The following is an 18,239-nucleotide window of genomic DNA, read 5'->3' as shown; positions in this document are numbered from 1 at the left end:
GCTCCTGCTGAAAGGTTTGGGATTTATGAATCAGCTCAGCCTGAGGAGTTCCAGGGCCAAGGAAATTTTTCAGATATTCATGTTGAAGAGCCACACGAGTGCCCAAGAGAAGAAAGAACCACTAGGAAATTTGGGTTCTTCATTTTGAATTGGGATTATCACACAAGCAGGACTGCCCACTGTTCCTGAGCTCTCCGTTACAGGGACCTGCCACAGCCAGCAGGTGCACAGCCAGGCTCCACAACAGACACTTGCTGGGGTTTTTCCTAGTTTTGGAACAAGGAATAAATTTGGAGGTTTGGAGTCCTGCGATTGCATGAGGCACTTTACGTTTTGTATTTGGGTAGTTTAGTCACCTAGACCATGCCACGGTGGAGCAGGGTGAATCAATGAATCAATTAGGTTGGAAAAGACCTCTGAGATCATTGAGTCCAACCTATGACCAAACACCACCATGTCAACTAGACCATGGCACTAAGTGCCACATCCAGTCTTTCCTTAAACACCTTCAGGCACGGTGACTCCACAACCTCCTTGGTCAGTCTGTTCCAATGTCTAATCACCCTTTCTGTGAAGAAATTCCTCCAAATGTCCATCCTAAATGTCTCCTGGTGCAGCTTAAGACTATGTCCTCTTGTCCTGTCACTAGCTTCCTGGGAGAAGAGACCGACCCCCACCTGGCTACAACCGCCTTTCAGGTAGTTGTAGAGAGGGATAAGATCACCCCTGAGCCTCCTTTTGCCCAGGCTACACAACCCCAGCTCCCTCAGCCGCTCCTCATGGGACTTGTGCTCCAGCCCCTTCGACCAGCTTCGTCGCCATTCTCTGGACTCGCCTCGTGAAGGCGATGCCGCGGACACCGCCTGGCGATGGGCAGCTCAGCGCTATCGCCCCTGAACAGGACAAAGGAGCGCAGGGCAGCGGGGCTGGGCACGGACAAGGCCCGCGGCCGCCGGGCACGAGCCCCCTCCTCGGGCGGATGCCCCGACCGCCACCTCCGGGCCGCCCCTTCCCCTTCGCCCTCCGCCGCTGCCGGGTGACCTCGCTGGGCCCAGCCCCTCCTGCCGGGGGCGGGCGGGGCGGTGCCGCCGCTGCGCGCTGTGTGCTGGAATGCGGGGGCGCCTCCGCCCGCCACCGCCGCCGCCAGCAGCGCCTCCCGCCCGCCCCGCCCCGCCCCGCAGCAGCCGCGCGGCCGGGCGGCCCCGCGCCGCCGGTGGGTGAGCGAGCGAGCGCGGCGGGGCCCGGCGGCGCCGGGCAGGGGGGGCCGGGAGCCGGGCGAGAGGCGCTGTCCAGGGCTGATCTGCGGCCGGCGGGCGGGCGGGGGCGGCCGGGCGGGCCGGGCCGCGGGGGGATCAGCACCACGGCTAAGGAGCCGCGCCGGCCGCGGGGGCGCTCGCCGGGCCGGGCCGGGCCGGGCCGCGCCGCCGCCGGAAGGCGAAGCCTCCGCCGGCCGGGCCGGCCCGGGCGCAGCCACAGGCCGTGGGCCCGGGCGCAGGCCCGGGGCGCCGCTCGCTCCCCCCTCCCTCTGCGGGGCACCGGGTGGGCGCGGCCGCCGTGACCTTGCTGGTACCGAGGCGCTTCCCCCGGCCCGCGCCCCCGCCCCGGCGCCGCTGCCCTGCCCTGCCCTGCCCGCCGCGGGGGGAGGAGGGAGCCGGGCGTCCGCACCGGGGAGCGGCGGGGCGGCTGTGCCCGGCCAGGCCCCCCCGGCGGCTGCGGCGGGCGGGCCGGGGGCGGCGCGGGGAGGGCGCTTTGTGTGGGCAGGCAGAAAATGGCCGCATGCCTGGCAGGCAGGGGGGGAGGGAGGGCGGCGGGGCACGGCCCGGCCCGGCTCCCCCGGCGGATGTGCACCGGGCCGCGGGGAGGTCGCGGCAGGGCCGGGCCGTCCTCCTTTGTTGGCGGCCGTGGGACCGTCGGGTGGGCGGCGGCCGGACAGGGGCGCTCGGCGGGACCCGGCCGCGGCACTCACCGGCGGGCTCTGCGCCGTCCCCCGCGTCTGGCGTGGGGAGAGGCGCCGGGTCTGGCCCGGGGCCATTCGCCGGCCCGGAGCACGGCCTCGGCCCTGGGCCCCCGCTGTCAGCGCCCCCCACCCATCCTCCACACGGTGGGATCTTAGACCACCCGTAGGGAAGAGCCAAACAGCCCCTTCGGGCGAGGAACGAGACCCCCCACCTTCCCCGAGGCCGAGTGAGGTCTGTGGCAGCCTCACCCCGGGCAGCTTCCCGCTGCCCCACTGCCTCAGCAAAAAACTCTGATGTTCTGATGTTCCCTGGAGGGCTTCTTGGACAGTACATAGCAGAGGAGACTTTTCCGCACTCGGGTGCTTACAGGTGTTCTTTTCTTTTCCGACAGAATTACTGCCATGGCAACTCAAGTGCTGGGACAGTCTGGTGGGAACAGCCTCTTTCCTGGCAGTACTGGTATTGGCATGGCATTGTCCAGTGACATGTATGACTTACAGGACCTTTCTAAAGCTGAGCTGGCAGCTCCTCAGCTCATTATGTTGGCAAATGTGGCCTTAACAGGAGAAGTTAATGGCAACTGCTGTGATTACCTGGTTGGAGAAGAGAGACAGATGGCAGAACTGACAACGGTGGAGGACAGTAACTTCTCAGATAGTGACGCAGATGGTATGGAAGATACCCAGGCTGCGGAGAGTGACCGTGAGGCACCTGAAAGTGTGGAATTAAGCTCCCTTGAGGTTCCTAGTGTGGAAAGCCAAGGTCCAGCTGCTTGTTCCCCTGCTAAGACGCCCAGTGTGGACAAAGATGTGTCACTGGAAGCACCATGTACTCCAGAAAGCACAGAGGACAAGTGTAAGAGCTTGAAGAGCAAGCCATTCCGTTGTAAGCCTTGCCAGTATGAGGCAGAATCCGAAGAGGAGTTTGTGCATCATATCAGGGTTCACAGCGCTAAGAAATTCTTTGTGGAAGAAAATGCAGAAAAGCAAGCACAGGTGAAAGAGTCTGATTCTTGCACTGCAGAAGAGGTGGATTTCTCTAAGGGCCCAATCCGTTGTGATCGCTGTGGCTATAACACTAACAGATATGATCACTATCTGGCTCACTTGAAGCACCACAACAAAGCAGGGGAAAATGAGAGAGTGTACAAGTGTACCATATGCACTTACACTACTGTCAGTGAATATCACTGGAAGAAACACCTTAGAAATCATTTTCCCAGGAAAGTGTATACCTGCTCAGAGTGCTCCTATTTTTCAGATAGGAAGAACAATTATATTCAGCATATTCGGACTCACACAGGTAAGTCTTTAATCTTTTTTTGATTGAAGTACAGTAAGACTACTGAGAAATCTGTGATGAATGAAGCAAGCAGAGTCTTCTGTTTGCAAAGTTTGTTCTACCCTGATGGAACAAACTCTCTCTTGGTGCAAGCAGGTTATGGACTTGTGGAATTTGGTTTGAGCTCCAGTCTGCAATCCTAGAAGACTGAGGAAATGTCAGGTACCCAAGAGGAGATAAAGAGCATCTTGTTTAGTAATTATGAGCCTATTTGTTGAAGAGGGCATGACAAAGTGTGCCTGTGATGATTGCCAGGGTCTACAACACCAAAAACTGATATACTCTAAAACCAAAACAAAGTGGTTGACAGAAGGTGCCTAAATCCGATAGGTAGTTTTGAAAATGATGCTTTCAGACTGAGCTGAAACTTGACTATGGTGTAATTACAGAGAAGAAAGATCTGATACTCAAATGCAGAGGAGCCCTCCAGCATCTACAAAGTCAGAAGAAGAGTAGTGAATTAATTCATTTCAATGTAGCGGGGCTTAATTTTTTTGGGGGCCTGCATCATTGCAGTAGCCAGAAGTAGACACATACTTCTGTTGCCCTAGAGGAAGCCTACGAGGGAGTCCTTGGCCCGATTTCCTGATTTATCCTAACCTCGATTTGTAATCGGAAGGAACAGTGTGAGGCCCCCTTTTTCTCTGGTTTATACCAAGTGGAGTCAGAAGACCTTCACTGTTGCTGCTGTCCTGTGAGCTGGGACCGCAAGTGACTTAGGAAATACCTTGCTTTGCATCAGAGAGCCTCACCGGCCTCTCACATGGGGAGTCCTGAGGCATAACAAAACCCCCTTCTAGGAGGGGACATCACGGTCGTCTCACCTCTTTGGGCCATGAGATGCTTTGCTTCCTGATCCCTTTTGTGGAAGTGGGAAAGCAGTTCAGACCTTCCTTGCAGCTTCTTAGAAGCTTTTATTTCCACCATGTCAGGCCTTTTCTGAGGAGAAGGCAGACTTGCTAGCCATCCTCCAGCATGCTGACCTGACTTGGATCCCCTTTATTGTAGATTATGCCGGCTGAGCAAAACACTGGGGAATTTCTCCTTTAAAATCATGTTTTGTTACAGCAGTGACATAAATGGTTTGGAGGCTTCGGTTTAGTTGTCTGCAGCTGTCTGGAAGGGATGAGCACTCCAGAGGCCTTGGGGCTGGGCTTGAGCTTAAGCGTGCAGAAGTTTGTGTTCCTCAGCTCGCTTTAGTATTTGCTTTGTTGGGGCTGGAAGAGTCTGCTAGCATTTTTAGTACTTTAAGACATATTATTCTCTTAACAGTAATTGAGTGATGTTGTTCAGAGGATACTATCAGCTTAAAAATCAGTCTTGTATAAATATTTTTTTCCTAAACAAGTAAACAAAGATTATGGTGAGAGACATTAGCAAAATGGTGTGGTTTATCCTCCAGTTCATTTTCTTTGTGTGTATTGTAGGAGGTAACAGGAAAGAGATCGATTGAAAATGGCAAAATAATAGGGAAAAAACTCAAATGAATCATGTGGGGAACTCATGGCCACGTGTGAACCAGTGCTGGGTTTCTGTCTGGTTTACATTTGTCTCGACTTTAAATTCATCCCTGCTTGTGTTTGTACATGACATTAGGTCCCCCTTTCTGATCTCTAAAATCATTTGTTGAGTTTTACAGGAACTAACATGTTGAGTTTTACACGAACATGAAAGCATGTTTACTGAGGAAGCGCTCTGTTATCACTGCATTTGACCAATTTACCAGTGAACTGTATTAAAATTTTAAAAAAATCCAGTTCCTTGTTTCTCCTTTAAAAACAGGGATGGAGTCAAGGTTTCTGATTCTTTGGTTTGCTGTGTCTTTTTATTATTTTAATTAAGCTGAAGTGAGCTGCCCTGGTAGGTGTTTCTTTGCTACTTCATAACTACATAGTTAATGTCTTTCAGATAAAAAACTTTCAAATATGTTAGTAGAATGATTTAGCAATGTGCCCCGTTCCCAGTAACATTGATTTTGTGGAGCAGAGTTAAAACTAAAGGAAGAGTATTAGAAGAATGGATAAGCTCATGGCAGGTATATTTATACACCAAGCTAAAAGTTTTTGCTGATATTAATGTGTAATAAGTTGCCTTAAAAAACACAAACAAAACCACAGTGCACAAAAAACCCCCAAACAATCCCTGCCCCAAAAAACCTGAAAAAACACATACAGATATTTTATAGGCAACAGTATTTACAGACTGTTCACATAACAATACTGAATTTAATAAAAACTGAATGATACTAAAATAGCTTTGGATTATAGTTTTCATTTAAAACTTAAGAAAAATATTTATTGGGAAAAAATGAATGGGATACATACATAGTTTTCTTCCTATTTTATGGGTTCAGAATGTTAAGAGAGTTGGAATTGCTTGTTTCTTTGGTTTCCTGATTGCTAAGAAGTTAAATAATTTTGGATAAACACTTAATCTTTCTCTCCTATTTTTTGTGCTTTGCCAGACTTTTTTTTGTGTGGGAGAATGCCTTCTTGCAGATAATTGGATTCTGCTGTGTTAGAGCCATACAGTTTTCTGAAACACTGACTGTACAGAGTGGAGTTTCACAGGATCAAATGCTCTGCCTTTGCTGCTGGAGAAAGGCAGTCTCGATTTTCTCCCCATGTCCTGGGACTGGTTGATTCAGCTCACTAAAATGGCAGCAATACTCCCTTTCTCTTCCCCAGGTTGGTTTTCTGCTGGTTAGTGAACTGAATCGACTTAATAGGGACACATGGAAATGCCAGAGCACATGGCCAGGAGTAGGGAAGGGGGCTGTATGCTAGTACCTTCAGTGGTTGGGAAAAATACCTATCCTGTGCATGTTTGGGGACTGCGGGAAGGCCGGCAGAGGTTATCTGCTTGCCTGTTGCTTGCATCCGTGTTGAAAAGCAGGTGTCCATGAATCCACCCTGTTCTGGAAGATACCTTGCAGCTTGTGACAGTGCTTGTGTGGCAGGCTGCTGACAAATGTGGGGGACCTTGGGCAAAGGAGTGTTTCAAGGACTCTACAGGTGGTCATAAACTTGTCACCTGGGAAAGCTACATCTGGAAGAGCCTGTCTGCTGCCCAGGAGTGGGTGGTGGAGGTGTTCGGGGCAATCCCTCTGCTGTTCAGGCAGAAAGGACTCTGTGTCAGGGACAGACCTACCTGGGCTCATTTGTGCTTGTTAGACCTTTTAGACCAAGTTTTGACTTGATTTACCTGCTGCTAATCCTGGAACTGTACTATGTGCAAGACAGTGCAGCATTGTTCTCTTCCTTTTTCTCCTGTTTTACTTGTTAGAAGCAATTTCTAGAAAACTTCATTGAAAGTAATCTGCAAGGCTCTGTGAATAAGACATCTGCTTAGGCAGTCACAGTGTTCTGCATCTTTTTTGTTGTTGTTGTGGGATTTTTTACATTTTGGTTGTCATAGGGGATCTTGCTTGCTTGCCACTGTGTTGGAAGTTTGATGGAAGCAGTTTCGTTTCAAGCAGACAGAAGCTCTAATGGCATTGTAAAAAAGGCTTTATAAAGAGATTGTTGAGGATTACATTTGGAGGAGGTAGCTTGGTTTGCAAGCTGCAGTTTGAGATGCAGATTGAGCTCAGGGTGAGAGCCCACAGAGCCAACCCTTTACTGGTGAGGCCAGTCAGGTGAATAGACACTGAGAGACACAGCAGGAGCCATGAACTACCAACCTTTTGGATAACTAAGGAGATGAAAACGGATGATTCCACCGAGGTGGATGGGCACGGAAGGACTCAACAGGAGCAGAAGACCCGGGAGGAAAAGCGAGACTTGCATGTGGGTATAAAAGCCCAGAGATTCAATTGTTGGGGGTCCTTCTTGGAGGCACCAGCTTGGACTGTTGCTGTGTTACTGCTGAGATATCTGAGACTCTCCTATGGGAAACCTGGGGTCTGACTGGTAAAGAAACCTGGTCTGACTGTGAGAGTGGGGTGTGTTGGGAGCCAAGCGGGGCACCCGTCGGCTCACTGGATCTGCCTGCCGTGAAGGGCCTTCAGTCCTAGCAGTCTGGCCTTGGGAGTGTGACTGCCAGAGAGTCTCCTGAGTGGAGATTGGATAGTTTCCTCAACAAGATGGTCTTAAACTTGTTCACTGATGTCAGTCTGCCTGTTCATTTGCATAAAGTTAAGTGCATGCTTAAGCTTTTGCTAGTTTGGGGCTTATTCTGTAAGTGTCTTCTGGAGAGGTTTTTTTGGTGGCTTGTTTGCATGTAATGAATGAGCTTGTTAAATTACAATACAAATCCTTTGGGGAATAGTATTTTATAAAACAGCCTTTACAATGTAGTCATGCATTTAATTCTCAAGTGGGAATAACACATTTTAAACTGGTTGCATTCATCGTACATAAATAGTATGTTTTGTTGCTGTGCCCTATGTAAAAAAGGGTATGGAAGTAAAAACCTTTTCCACATTCCTAATGTTGTAGGTAACTTTACAGAAGTGAAATTTCAGGTAATGGAAAGAAGATATGACTGAATATTCCAGGACCTTTGGCCTCATATTTTCTAATTGTAAGGAGTCACGTAAAAACAAAACCATTTCTTTATAACAAAAGGACTAACCCTCCCTTATACATGACTTAATCTTAATTGTGTGTATTGCACCAATCTCCTACCTTGTTTTAATTGGAAAGGAAGGGGAGTTGTTGTTGTTAGGGTGAATTTAACTTTAAACTGCTGATTTAATCAAGAACGATAAATGTTTGATGGGAGAAGAAATGTGGGATTAATCTGCATTACAAAGACCTCTTCTGCTGCTGTTTGGCACAGGCCAGCAGTGGAGCCTCACATGCTGCAGATAGAGCTATAGCTCTGTAAGTGGAACACACGGTTTGTGTGCAGGGCTTTTGCTTTTGCTGATGTCCAGGTCTCCATGATTTGTAGAGCACCTTGGTTGTATGCTTCACATGTAGCAAATTTAGCAAAATGGTGTAGTGTAATTCTGACTATGACTTGAATAAATATTACAACCAAGTAACTTCCTTTTCCCTTTTCAGCTTCCTTCCTCTCTTCTTGTTGAGAGTGTCCACCTGAGACTGAAAAGTGTTTTTACAACTTCTGGTGGAGATGAGGCCGCCTAGATCTCTGGGCTGTACTAGTAGTTTGAGGCAAACAGCCCTGTTACTTATCTGGACCTGCCTACAGATGTTAATTTTAAAACTATCTGCCTTTGTTTGGAGCTTGTCTTCACTTGAAAAGTATTTTCAAGTATCATTGTACTTGATATAATTTTTAGCTACAATTACAAGCTAATTCTCTCTTGTGGAGATATAATTTATGGCAGGTTAGTTTCCATTAGTTCTCCAAAACCAATAAGTCTTCAGGCAGATGGTTTTGAGTCTTCAAAATAAATGTTGCTGCTACACTTTTGGTAGCTTTTGCTAGCAGCATAGTTTCACTGAGCAGGGCATCATGGTTTTCCATGCTGCAAGCTAGTTTCACTCTGCCAGTAAAACTTTGAAAGTAGAGACCTGGTCTCTATCTGCGCACGTGTTCTGGGAAATGCACATCCATGCTGAATGCCCCATCTTAATCCAAATTAAACACTGAGATTTCAGGTAAGGTGTTATGTGAAGCAAGAACATACCTGGTTTCTTACAGGATCTGTATCTTTCGTGCATCTTCTGAGTGCTGGGAGAAAATGCTGCAGGAATGTCAGATCTGGTGGCTTAAGGCTTCTTAAAAGTGTCTGTCCTCATCACCTTTTGCCCAAGGTCACTGTCGACCCCAGATGGACATTAGGATGTACCTCTCTCATATTCTGCCATTTTATTATCCTCGTTCATAGGGCAGGACATATTGTGCTGGTCCAGCTCGGGCACGTGATTCTCACTGTTTCCCTTTGCTGAGAGATAACGTGCCCTCAAATACAACTTGAGGGGCTGTGACAGCCTCACCTGTGTGGGTTGGTAACCAGATTTGGGAATCTGCTGTGTTTCAGTAACTAATTTACCATTTGTTTTTGCAGGAGAGCGACCCTATCAGTGTGCTATGTGTCCCTACTCCAGCTCTCAGAAGACCCATTTAACCAGGCACATGCGCACCCACTCAGGTTGGTAAGGCGTGGCAGCAGCGGGACTGAGGAAAAGGGGATGGTTCACAGTATCACAGCGTGGTTGAAGTTGGAAAGGACCTCTGGAGGTCACTCAGTTCACCTAGAGCAGGCTGCCCAGTTCTGTGTGAGATGCCATCTCATTCCGTACAGCCTGAGTTTTAGCTCCTCTTTTAATGTCTCTACTTACTAAGGAAATGCTAAGTCATTAATAAAAGTGATGACAGGAATATATCTTTTTCTTTCCCTTTTACTTTCCAAGATGTATTCTGAGGTTCATAGGGCTGCTCTAGTAGTCCTAGTAATCTAGTAATAAATACAGCATCGTGATGATATAGGAACAAATTCTTGTCTTCTGTCTGCTGCCATAGCTGAGTTCAAATCAGTGAAGCTGGGAAAATTTTGAGTAGCTGAGAGTCTTCTCTATGATGTCTGGGATTTCATCTCATCCAGGGATTCTGAGGTGATGTAAATTAGTGTCTGCTTATGTCAAGGAGACACAGAGGAGAAAAAGCAAACTCAGAGGTTGTTCACCAAGTGACTTTGGCACTAAAAGCCAAATTAGCAGTTTTCACTAGCCTTTATTTCCCATTACTGGTGGTGTTACAAACATCTGTTCTAATTCTCTTGCAGCATTTTTGTGTGTTGTAACACCACAGACACAAGCACAGTTATTCTTTATCACTCTTGTAGGGGAGTTTAGGTAGATCTCAGCCTGTGCTTTTGGTTTGCTGAAATGTAAATTGACCAGACCTGGGTGAATTCCTAATGCTAGCAAACAGGAGTGAAGGTCTCCTGAACAGTAATTGTTTCAATTTCAATAGATGTGGCTTTTAATTGAAAGCAGGATGCAGGCAATTTTAACTGTAGTGGAGGGGGGGGCTTGGAGCCATTAAAAATAGCCAACTTTAGAATGACATGTCAGTGTTTTGGTTTGAGAATTTTGTGAATGCAGTATTCTGCTTCCAGAAATGAAAACCATTTTTGGCTGAAACTCTGGTTCAGCCAAACGGAATTTGCAAACAGTTTGGTCAATACCGAACCTGAAAACCATTTCAGGAATGTATTACTCTCCCCTTGTTCTGTGCAAGGAAGTCTCAAATCTGAAGGATATAAGGAGTAGGATCTGCCTGTGACCCTTGCCTCAAAGGTCAGGGATGGAGGGCATGACTTTTGCTATCAGGGATGTTGTATTATTAGCTCTTCTAAATTCTATTGCATGTTTTGCTGCATTGCCCAGGCAGCTGAACCTTTTCTGTGGCAATTTCTGGACTCCTGCAGTTCACAGGCTGACCTTTTAAGGCCAGCTGGTGCCATAGCTTTCTTCCTACGTCAGACACCAAATGACAGTGGTTTAAAGCCTAATTTGCAGCTGGTTTTTCAGCCATGTTGTTACATGTCCTTTTCAGTTGTGCAATAAACCCCCTGGATTTAGAGGTGATGGACAAAGTCTTCACACACTGTCTTTGAGTTACCTTGTTGCAGCTACCTCTGAGCACTCTGTGTACTTAGAACAGCTTGTTTGTGTGTATATAAGACACAGGCTGCTCTTGTCCTCACTGCATGTAACACAGAATTGTGCCTTGAAGTGTAGGTGGTAAGGCTCCATACTTGGATGCAGGATGAGCAATAAGCACATCAAGCTTAATCTTGTGGAAAATGTCACCAGAAAGGGAGGGGGAAAAGGAAGGACGTAAAGTGGGGAGGGAGGGAAACAAACTGGCTCTTATTTAAATAATAAAGAGATACTGCAGGCAGACATGAAGTGATCTGGGCTCTTAAACAAATGACCCCCTCCTGCCAGGGAAGCAGCACAGCCTTTTCTAGAGTTTTTGAGGGTGCTGCAGATCAACTATGTGGTTAACGCATGAACAGGCACCATATCTTCACTGCAGGCTGTCTGGTTTCCTCAGTCATGCTCTGGAGGACCAGCTTGAGTATGGGCAGTGCCAGGGCAGCAGGTTGCAGGGGTGGGAGAAGCACTATTGTACCATGAGCAGAAGGGACTGGAGTGGATTTTCAGCTTATTGAAGAAGTGGCAGGCATGAGTTCTGTGGGTCACTTTTGAGATGCTGGTTCAGACCTCAGAAGCATCCCAAATTCCTCAGCTGAATTCACACATGCTCTCAGACTATTTCTGGGCTTGAGTTGTTGCACTAGAAGTGTTTTTCCTATTTGCTTTGATGTGTAAGTGAAAAGCCACTCCTGCTGCAGCAGCATGCACTAAGCAGAACACTTCTACAAGAGTTGTTGCACAACTGTAAATGCGGATTTCAGTAGTAAGATGATGGCTTCGGTCTGCATTTGGTTGGCTTGCCAAGAGTAGCCTGCAGCCAATACATCATGTGTTTGAGACACCAAAACAGTGAACTGAACTTTTTCAGAGGTAAAGATCATCTGGGCACCCCTTTCATGTGCTTAGATTTTTGCTAGCTTCTTTTCCCTCATTTCCTTTTCAATGCAAACATGAAATATGCTAAATCTGTGTAAAGTTGGACTTTTTTGAAACGTTTGTGTGAAACTGCTATTCATCAAATGTTACATTTCCATTTTTCTACAATGCATTCAATGGACCAGTTGGGTATGGATTCCATTTGCTAATATTACTGTAGAGAGATCTCTGCCGGTATGTATGCCTAGCCAGAACCTGTGACGTTGTTACTGCTTGTTTGGTTTTGGATCCCCTTCCTCCCAACCCTCACCCCTTCTTTCTTTTCTTGTATTTTGTTCTTAGTGTCCTGTGAATGTGTTTGTGACTTGTGGATTTCTTATGTTGACTTTGCTTAATTTTAAAGGCGCATGGATAATTTTTTTTTATCCTTTTTGAGTTTCATATTTCTTTATCTGTATTAGTGGGAAGTGAATGCTCCCCAACCCCCATACTTAATAATCACCATCATTCCCTTCCATCCTTCCTTCCCTAGGTGAGAAGCCATTCAAATGTGATCAGTGCAGCTATGTGGCCTCAAACCAGCACGAAGTAACTCGTCATGCAAGGCAAGTTCACAATGGGCCAAAGCCTCTGATTTGCCCGCACTGTAACTACAAAACGGCTGACCGCAGCAATTTCAAAAAGCACGTTGAGCTCCACGTCAATCCGCGCCAGTTCCTCTGTCCTGTTTGTGATTATGCAGCATCTAAAAAATGTAACCTGCAGTACCACATCAAATCCAGGCATCCCGATTGTGCTGACATCACCATGGATGTTTCAAAGGTGAAGCTACGGACTAAAAAGAGTGAAGCTGACTTTTCTGAGAGCGTTAATGACAAAGTGGAGAAGGAACCAACAAAAGGGGATGCAGCTGCAAAGAAAACTGAGAAAATTGTGAAGGTGGAGAAAAAAGATAATTTGGCAAAGGAAAAGAAATCAACAAGCAATGTTTCTGCAGGCCAGGTGACAACCAGAAGTCGGAAATCAGCTTCAGAAAACAGGGAGATGGATATTAAAACTGAGAAGAGTACTGAGAAAACGTGTAAAACAAAGAAGGTCAAAAGAAAGGCAGAGACTGAAGCAACTTCCTCAAAGCAAGAGCCAGCAAATGATACCTCACTAGTAACAAAAAAGAAAAAGAAAGTGGAAGCTAAACCCAGAGACTGCCAGGAAGCTCAAAAAAGTGATGTTGTACCAGAGGAGGAGCCTAAAAAGCAAACTTTTTGCCTCAAGAAAAATAGAAAAAAGAAAGCTCTGAAAATTAAACACAGTAAAAAAAGCAGTAAACTCAACCAGGAAAAGATCGAGGAAAAGGAGATGCTGGATGAGCATCATATCACAGAAGATGATGGATGCGTGAAGCCGGACACTGAGGGCAGTAACCAGAAGGAGCAAGATCCCTCTGAGACAGTGGCATTAAACAACAATGGTGATCATGCTCTCAAGGGGGAGAGCACTGATCCCAAAGGAGACTGCATCCAAGATCCAGAGCAGCTTTGTCTGCCAGTTCAGGATGCAAACACAGAAGTTGAGGTAGAGGACCAAGAAATGCCTGCTGCAGCAGGAGAGAGCGAAGACACTATTGATGCAAAAGAGGAGGAGAGACAAGCCAACAAAGGGGAAGACACTTGCTCTGAGGAATCTTCCCATGCAGTGTCTTCTGAAAAAAGCTTGGACGTACTCATGGATGTGGTACCAGATCTGGCACCTGAGAAGGAGCCAGAGGAAACCTTTGTGGCAGAACCTGTGAGCAACTCAGACCTGACGGACCTGACCAAGACGTGCCTGCCAGCAACAGAGCCAACAGGAGATGCTGTGCCAGCACCCATGCCTCCAGAAAGGTGTACACAGAGCCCTAAAGTAGCTCTGGCCTTATCTCGGGATAACACAGCAGTGAATGAATCTCAGGAAATGGATGAGGATGAGGGCATCCACAGCCATGAAGGCAGCGACATAAGTGACAACATATCAGAAGGAAGCGATGACTCGGGGTTAAATGGTGCTCGCTCTGTACAAGAGGAAACAAGTCCAAAGACATCACAAGGAGCTCCAGACACCACAGAGGCCAGGGAGAACTATGTGTGCATTTTTTGTGACCGCTCATTTAAAAAAGAAGGTGAATACAGCAAGCACCTCAACCGGCACCTAGTTAATGTGTATTATCTTGAGAAGGCAGCAAAAGGGCAGGAATAGAAATAGCGGTTGTTTGGAGAATCTTCTTTTGTAAGATCTTACACAGCTTATGTACAGATATTGTAGATTTTTTTTAAGCATGGTTTCCTTTAGTGTCTGCATTGGTTTCTTTTTTGTTTTGTTTTTTTTTTTTTTTTTGTAAGTTGAAAATATTTTTGACAACTTTGTGTGTAATGGTGAACTCATTAACTATTGGATCTCTTAATTAGAGAAGGCAGGTAGGTGGTATGAGGTTCTGTCCTGTAAAGTGAGCGTAAGCTTCTAGTCTGTTAGCATATGCAGTTCTTTTATAAACTGAGTTTTAGGAACAAGACTGGAGCTAGCAATACACAAGTTGCATGTTCATAGAGCCACTGGCATTAGTTGTTTTTGTTCTAGCAGCCAACTCTGTCCCCTCCTCCCTTCCCCTTTTTTTTTAGCTCTTTTCAATGTGTCTTGAAGTTCAAAGTGTTAAACTATTTGATGGTTTTTCTACCAGGAATTTAGCTTCTATTACATAAAGAGCACTTTGTAAAAGAAATCAAAGTTGGCTAGTGATGAACATAACTGTTTAAGCTAATTACAATTATGAACGTACATTTCAGGTCCCCTAAGCATGAATGATAAGCCAAAATTTGAGAGCAGTCCTTCCAACTTTTGATTGGAGAACCTCTGTCTTGATTAATATCTTAATCACTGATATGTAATTGGCTTTGTTGTGGGGGAACAAGTTTTTTATTTTTACTTTCTGCTTTTTTTTTGGATTGTGCTTTAAGGGCTTAATAATGTTGCACATTGTTTTTGATTTTTACCTATGCAGTTTAATCCTTTAGGAATAGTGCTTGTGCAGAACATGTACACTTTATATATGCATGTTTGGTTTTGTACGTAAGTTTTTTTTTATTTGGAAACATTCAGACTTGTTGCTTACCACGGGACAGTTTTCTGTGGCAGTTTACTGTGATGCTTCTTACTGCAGATTTTTCTTATTTTCCTGGATTGTGATTAGTCGTGCATGAAGTTGCTGAAATTATGATCTGCTTGGCTATATATTTTTAACTGGCTTTAAAATTGTATAGTCCTTGAGCAAAAGGATATCAAAACACTTTTTAATGGGATTTATTCTATCATGGAAATGCCACTTCTGATATTTTGAATACACATACAGAGTAATAAATTCTGATTAATAATTTGGACAGGAAAATAATCACTCTCCGTGGAAACAGTTCGCATATTCTGCAAGTCCAGATGATTATTTTTTTCCCCTTCCCTATTCATTTCTGTGGTGGACAGCGGTCAAACATCACAAGCTTAAAAAAACCAAAATTGTAGCAGTGATATAATCTAACATCTCATACACAGAAAAACTCCATCAAACAAATACAGATAAATCAACTGGTAAGCAACAAACCTGACATTAAAAAAACTAGGGATTTCTGCTCCTTATTCATTCAAGTTGCATTTAATAAAATCATCCTCCTGCTTCCGTGCAGGGAGAAACATGTAAGATTGTCATCTCAGGTCTACATGTCATACTGGGAGTTTTTAATTCTAAATGGATGTCATTTCTAGCACACACACTCAAGAGAGATTGCATACTTACTGCTTGTAGCCAACCCGTGGCAAAGTGTAAACAAAATCCAAACCAGCAGGGAAGAAGCAAAGCCCTCCAGGTCTTATCTGTGCACTCTTGCGATGGTCATTAGCTGCCTTTTTCCAGTGGGAGCAGTTGGGCAGCTTCTCTGATTGTCAGCTCCAGAAATGCAAATTTGGAGGTGGGTGTTATTTGGAGAGTGGAGTTGAAGAGCTCAGGCAGCATTTGTCAGAGCACTTTGTAGCAAATAACTCTCGATGTTTAAGTTCTGGAATAAACCCCATTTTTCACTGGGTGTTCCCACAGCATCTTCCCCTCCAAAGAAACCCACTGCCTTGAATGAATAGAGAGCAACAATGCTACATTGCTTCTGCTTTTGGGAAAGATTGGTAATAGGAGGCCAAAGATTTGAGAGGGAAGGCATCCCTCATGGCAGAAATAACTTGTATAATGTATAGTGAGTTTTTGTTTGCATAGATAGTGTTCAATCCTTACCTTGGCTGCGACAATCACTGTCAACTCAAGATCAAGTTGCAACTATATTTATGTTAAACGTTAAGAAAATAAACCTAGTTGAATTTTTTTTCCTAAACTACCAGTTGTAATAGTCTTAGATGTATTTTTTTTTATAATAGTGTTTCTTTATATATAAATGTTGCCACCATTTGTGAGCGATATGAGTAGCTGCTGGGAATTCCAGTACTGTGTAGAGGTTTTATAGCTCCCTTCATATCCTTGCGAAGAGCCTCTGCCATCTTGTGAGAGACTTCAAGGACTTTAGCTATGTTCAAATAAACTCGTGGACTGGCCTGATAATTTTTTTCTTGTTTGTTTTTAAATGAAAATGTTGCTGTTGACTGACTCTAAATCTCTCTCTGTGAGATAAGAACAAAGATGGTTCTTTGAAATACTGTGCTGCACATTTCTATGAAGTGGTCAAGGTTTCAGTGCTTGATCTGACAAGAACTCTTTGAAGACAACAGTCGGCTCCTGTTTGGCAGTGTTTCTTACCACAAGATGATAAACTGAAAATAAATTATTATTAACATATTAAGAAGAAAAGTTGATTCTTTATATCTGAGACCCATCAACAGTGTCCTGAAATACCTAATGTTGATGCAGAACTGTGTTGGAATTCTCTGCAAGGTTTGGGATTATGTTACAGTAAAGAGGCAAGGATGTAATGCATTATGTGTATCTAAAATGTTAAGCACTGCTAATACTGAGTGTTTGAGAGGGAGTGCAGGTCAGGTAGCCCACCATATATGGTGGTCTTACATTGCTGTATCTCCCTTTAAACAATGCTTTTTTTTTTTTCTTGGTCTTTTTCAATATTCTTAAATTATTATGTGTTGGTTTTGCCAATGCTAGAGTTTTTGTGTTTTTTGGCAATAGTATCTTCATGAGTGTTTAACCTCCAATACATGGTTGGAAGGATTAGCACACTGATACCCCTACACTGCCAGCCCTCATTCGAATAATGTGGTGTTTTGGGCTTTTGCTGTATGAATCTGTATGAATACAGTCAAAGTAACTGCCCTGGGAAACAGTCAAGAAGTGGGTAGCTAGGCACTTCCGTGGTATTGTAATTGCTATTTCTGGATTTTGATGACCTAGGCTGGAACTTTAGTCATTTAAAGAAGAATGTTTAAGAGCTGACAGGCCAGTTAAGATATGATAATGTCATTGATTTCAACAGATTTAATGTAGCTGGAAGGTATTAAATCAAATTCAAGAGTTTTCTTGAATGTCAGTTGTATAGATAAGTGGCGTGCATACGATATTAACAGAATCCAAATAGCTAATGGAATTGTTTTATGTGTACATAAATTTTCCCCCCCCTCTAAAATTACACTAGCTAACAAACTTTTGTAAGCTGGCATGGAAACATGTTTATGATGTTTAGTTGCACCATGTTTGATGCTTTTACAGTGCAATACTTGTATTCTCTGAATTAAACCAAAGGTAATTTTTTTTCATGCTCTCTACTGTAGTGCATGACAGTCTTTTCTACATTTGTAATAGATGTAAAACGAGCCAGATCATACATCCTGTTTTTACCTAAATCATGTATAAGAAGTCTTTTGTCCAAAATGTAGTATAAACTAAATTGCATTATATTAACCTTTACAAGTGTATTTTCCTAAGCATAGTTATGATTAAATAAACTTTATTAAGGAACGTGCAGCTTCTATCTTCTACTTATTAATGGCTATGGAAGCCGTTTGTAACCAGAGGCAGGAGCAGTGCAAGCAACATTGGCAGAACTGAAGACCTCCAACCAGCCAGGTGGGTGTGGGGGAGCCAGTACAGAGATGCCAGGTGCATGCACACGCAGACTTGGCTGCAGACAGGGACAGTGGCTCCAGAAATACATTGTTTTTTCATTTCAGCGTAGTGTTTTCATTTCAGTGAGGGCAGGGCACAAGGTGGGAGTTGCATGCATACGGATGAGATTCATATGGAATGCTGAACCTGTTTGTGATTTTGGAGGATGGGCCCAATGGGCATGAAAGGCAATATTCCCTGCCACGTGAGAAGGGATGCAACTTGATGGAAGCCGAGGAATTTAAATTTGAGTTTCAGAGGTAATGAGGTGCCAATATCTTCTGCATTCCAGAAGGATTTCTGGTGCAGTCTCACTTGGTGAATTAGCAGTAGATTTATAAAAGTTAATGT

At 45.0% G+C, this 18,239-nt stretch overlaps 1 protein-coding gene across 2 annotated transcripts; it reads left to right on the top strand.

The window, feature by feature from the left end:
• The first annotated feature begins 1,119 nt into the window (after window positions 1–1,119).
• REST (RE1 silencing transcription factor) lies at window positions 1,120–17,747 on the top strand. 2 transcript variants are annotated; one of them, XM_064652183.1, is made up of 4 exons: window positions 1,120–1,213; window positions 2,350–3,260; window positions 9,280–9,363; window positions 12,288–17,747. In XM_064652183.1, exons 2-4 carry the CDS (start codon window positions 2,360–2,362, stop codon window positions 13,985–13,987), a joined length of 2,685 nt encoding a protein of 894 aa, XP_064508253.1. In that variant the 5' UTR covers window positions 1,120–1,213; window positions 2,350–2,359; the 3' UTR covers window positions 13,988–17,747. The 2 variants fall into 2 exon arrangements, with proteins under 2 accessions (XP_064508253.1, XP_064508252.1); XM_064652182.1 differs by having other exon boundaries at window positions 1,171–1,217.
• Window positions 17,748–18,239: the final 492 nt, after the last annotated feature.

The sequence above is a fragment of the Pseudopipra pipra genome, chromosome 4 (assembly GCF_036250125.1).
Source record: "Pseudopipra pipra isolate bDixPip1 chromosome 4, bDixPip1.hap1, whole genome shotgun sequence".
NCBI lineage: Eukaryota > Metazoa > Chordata > Aves > Passeriformes > Pipridae > Pseudopipra > Pseudopipra pipra.
The sequence above is the reverse complement of the archived record's forward strand: the minus strand, read 5'-3'. Positions and strand labels throughout refer to the sequence as shown.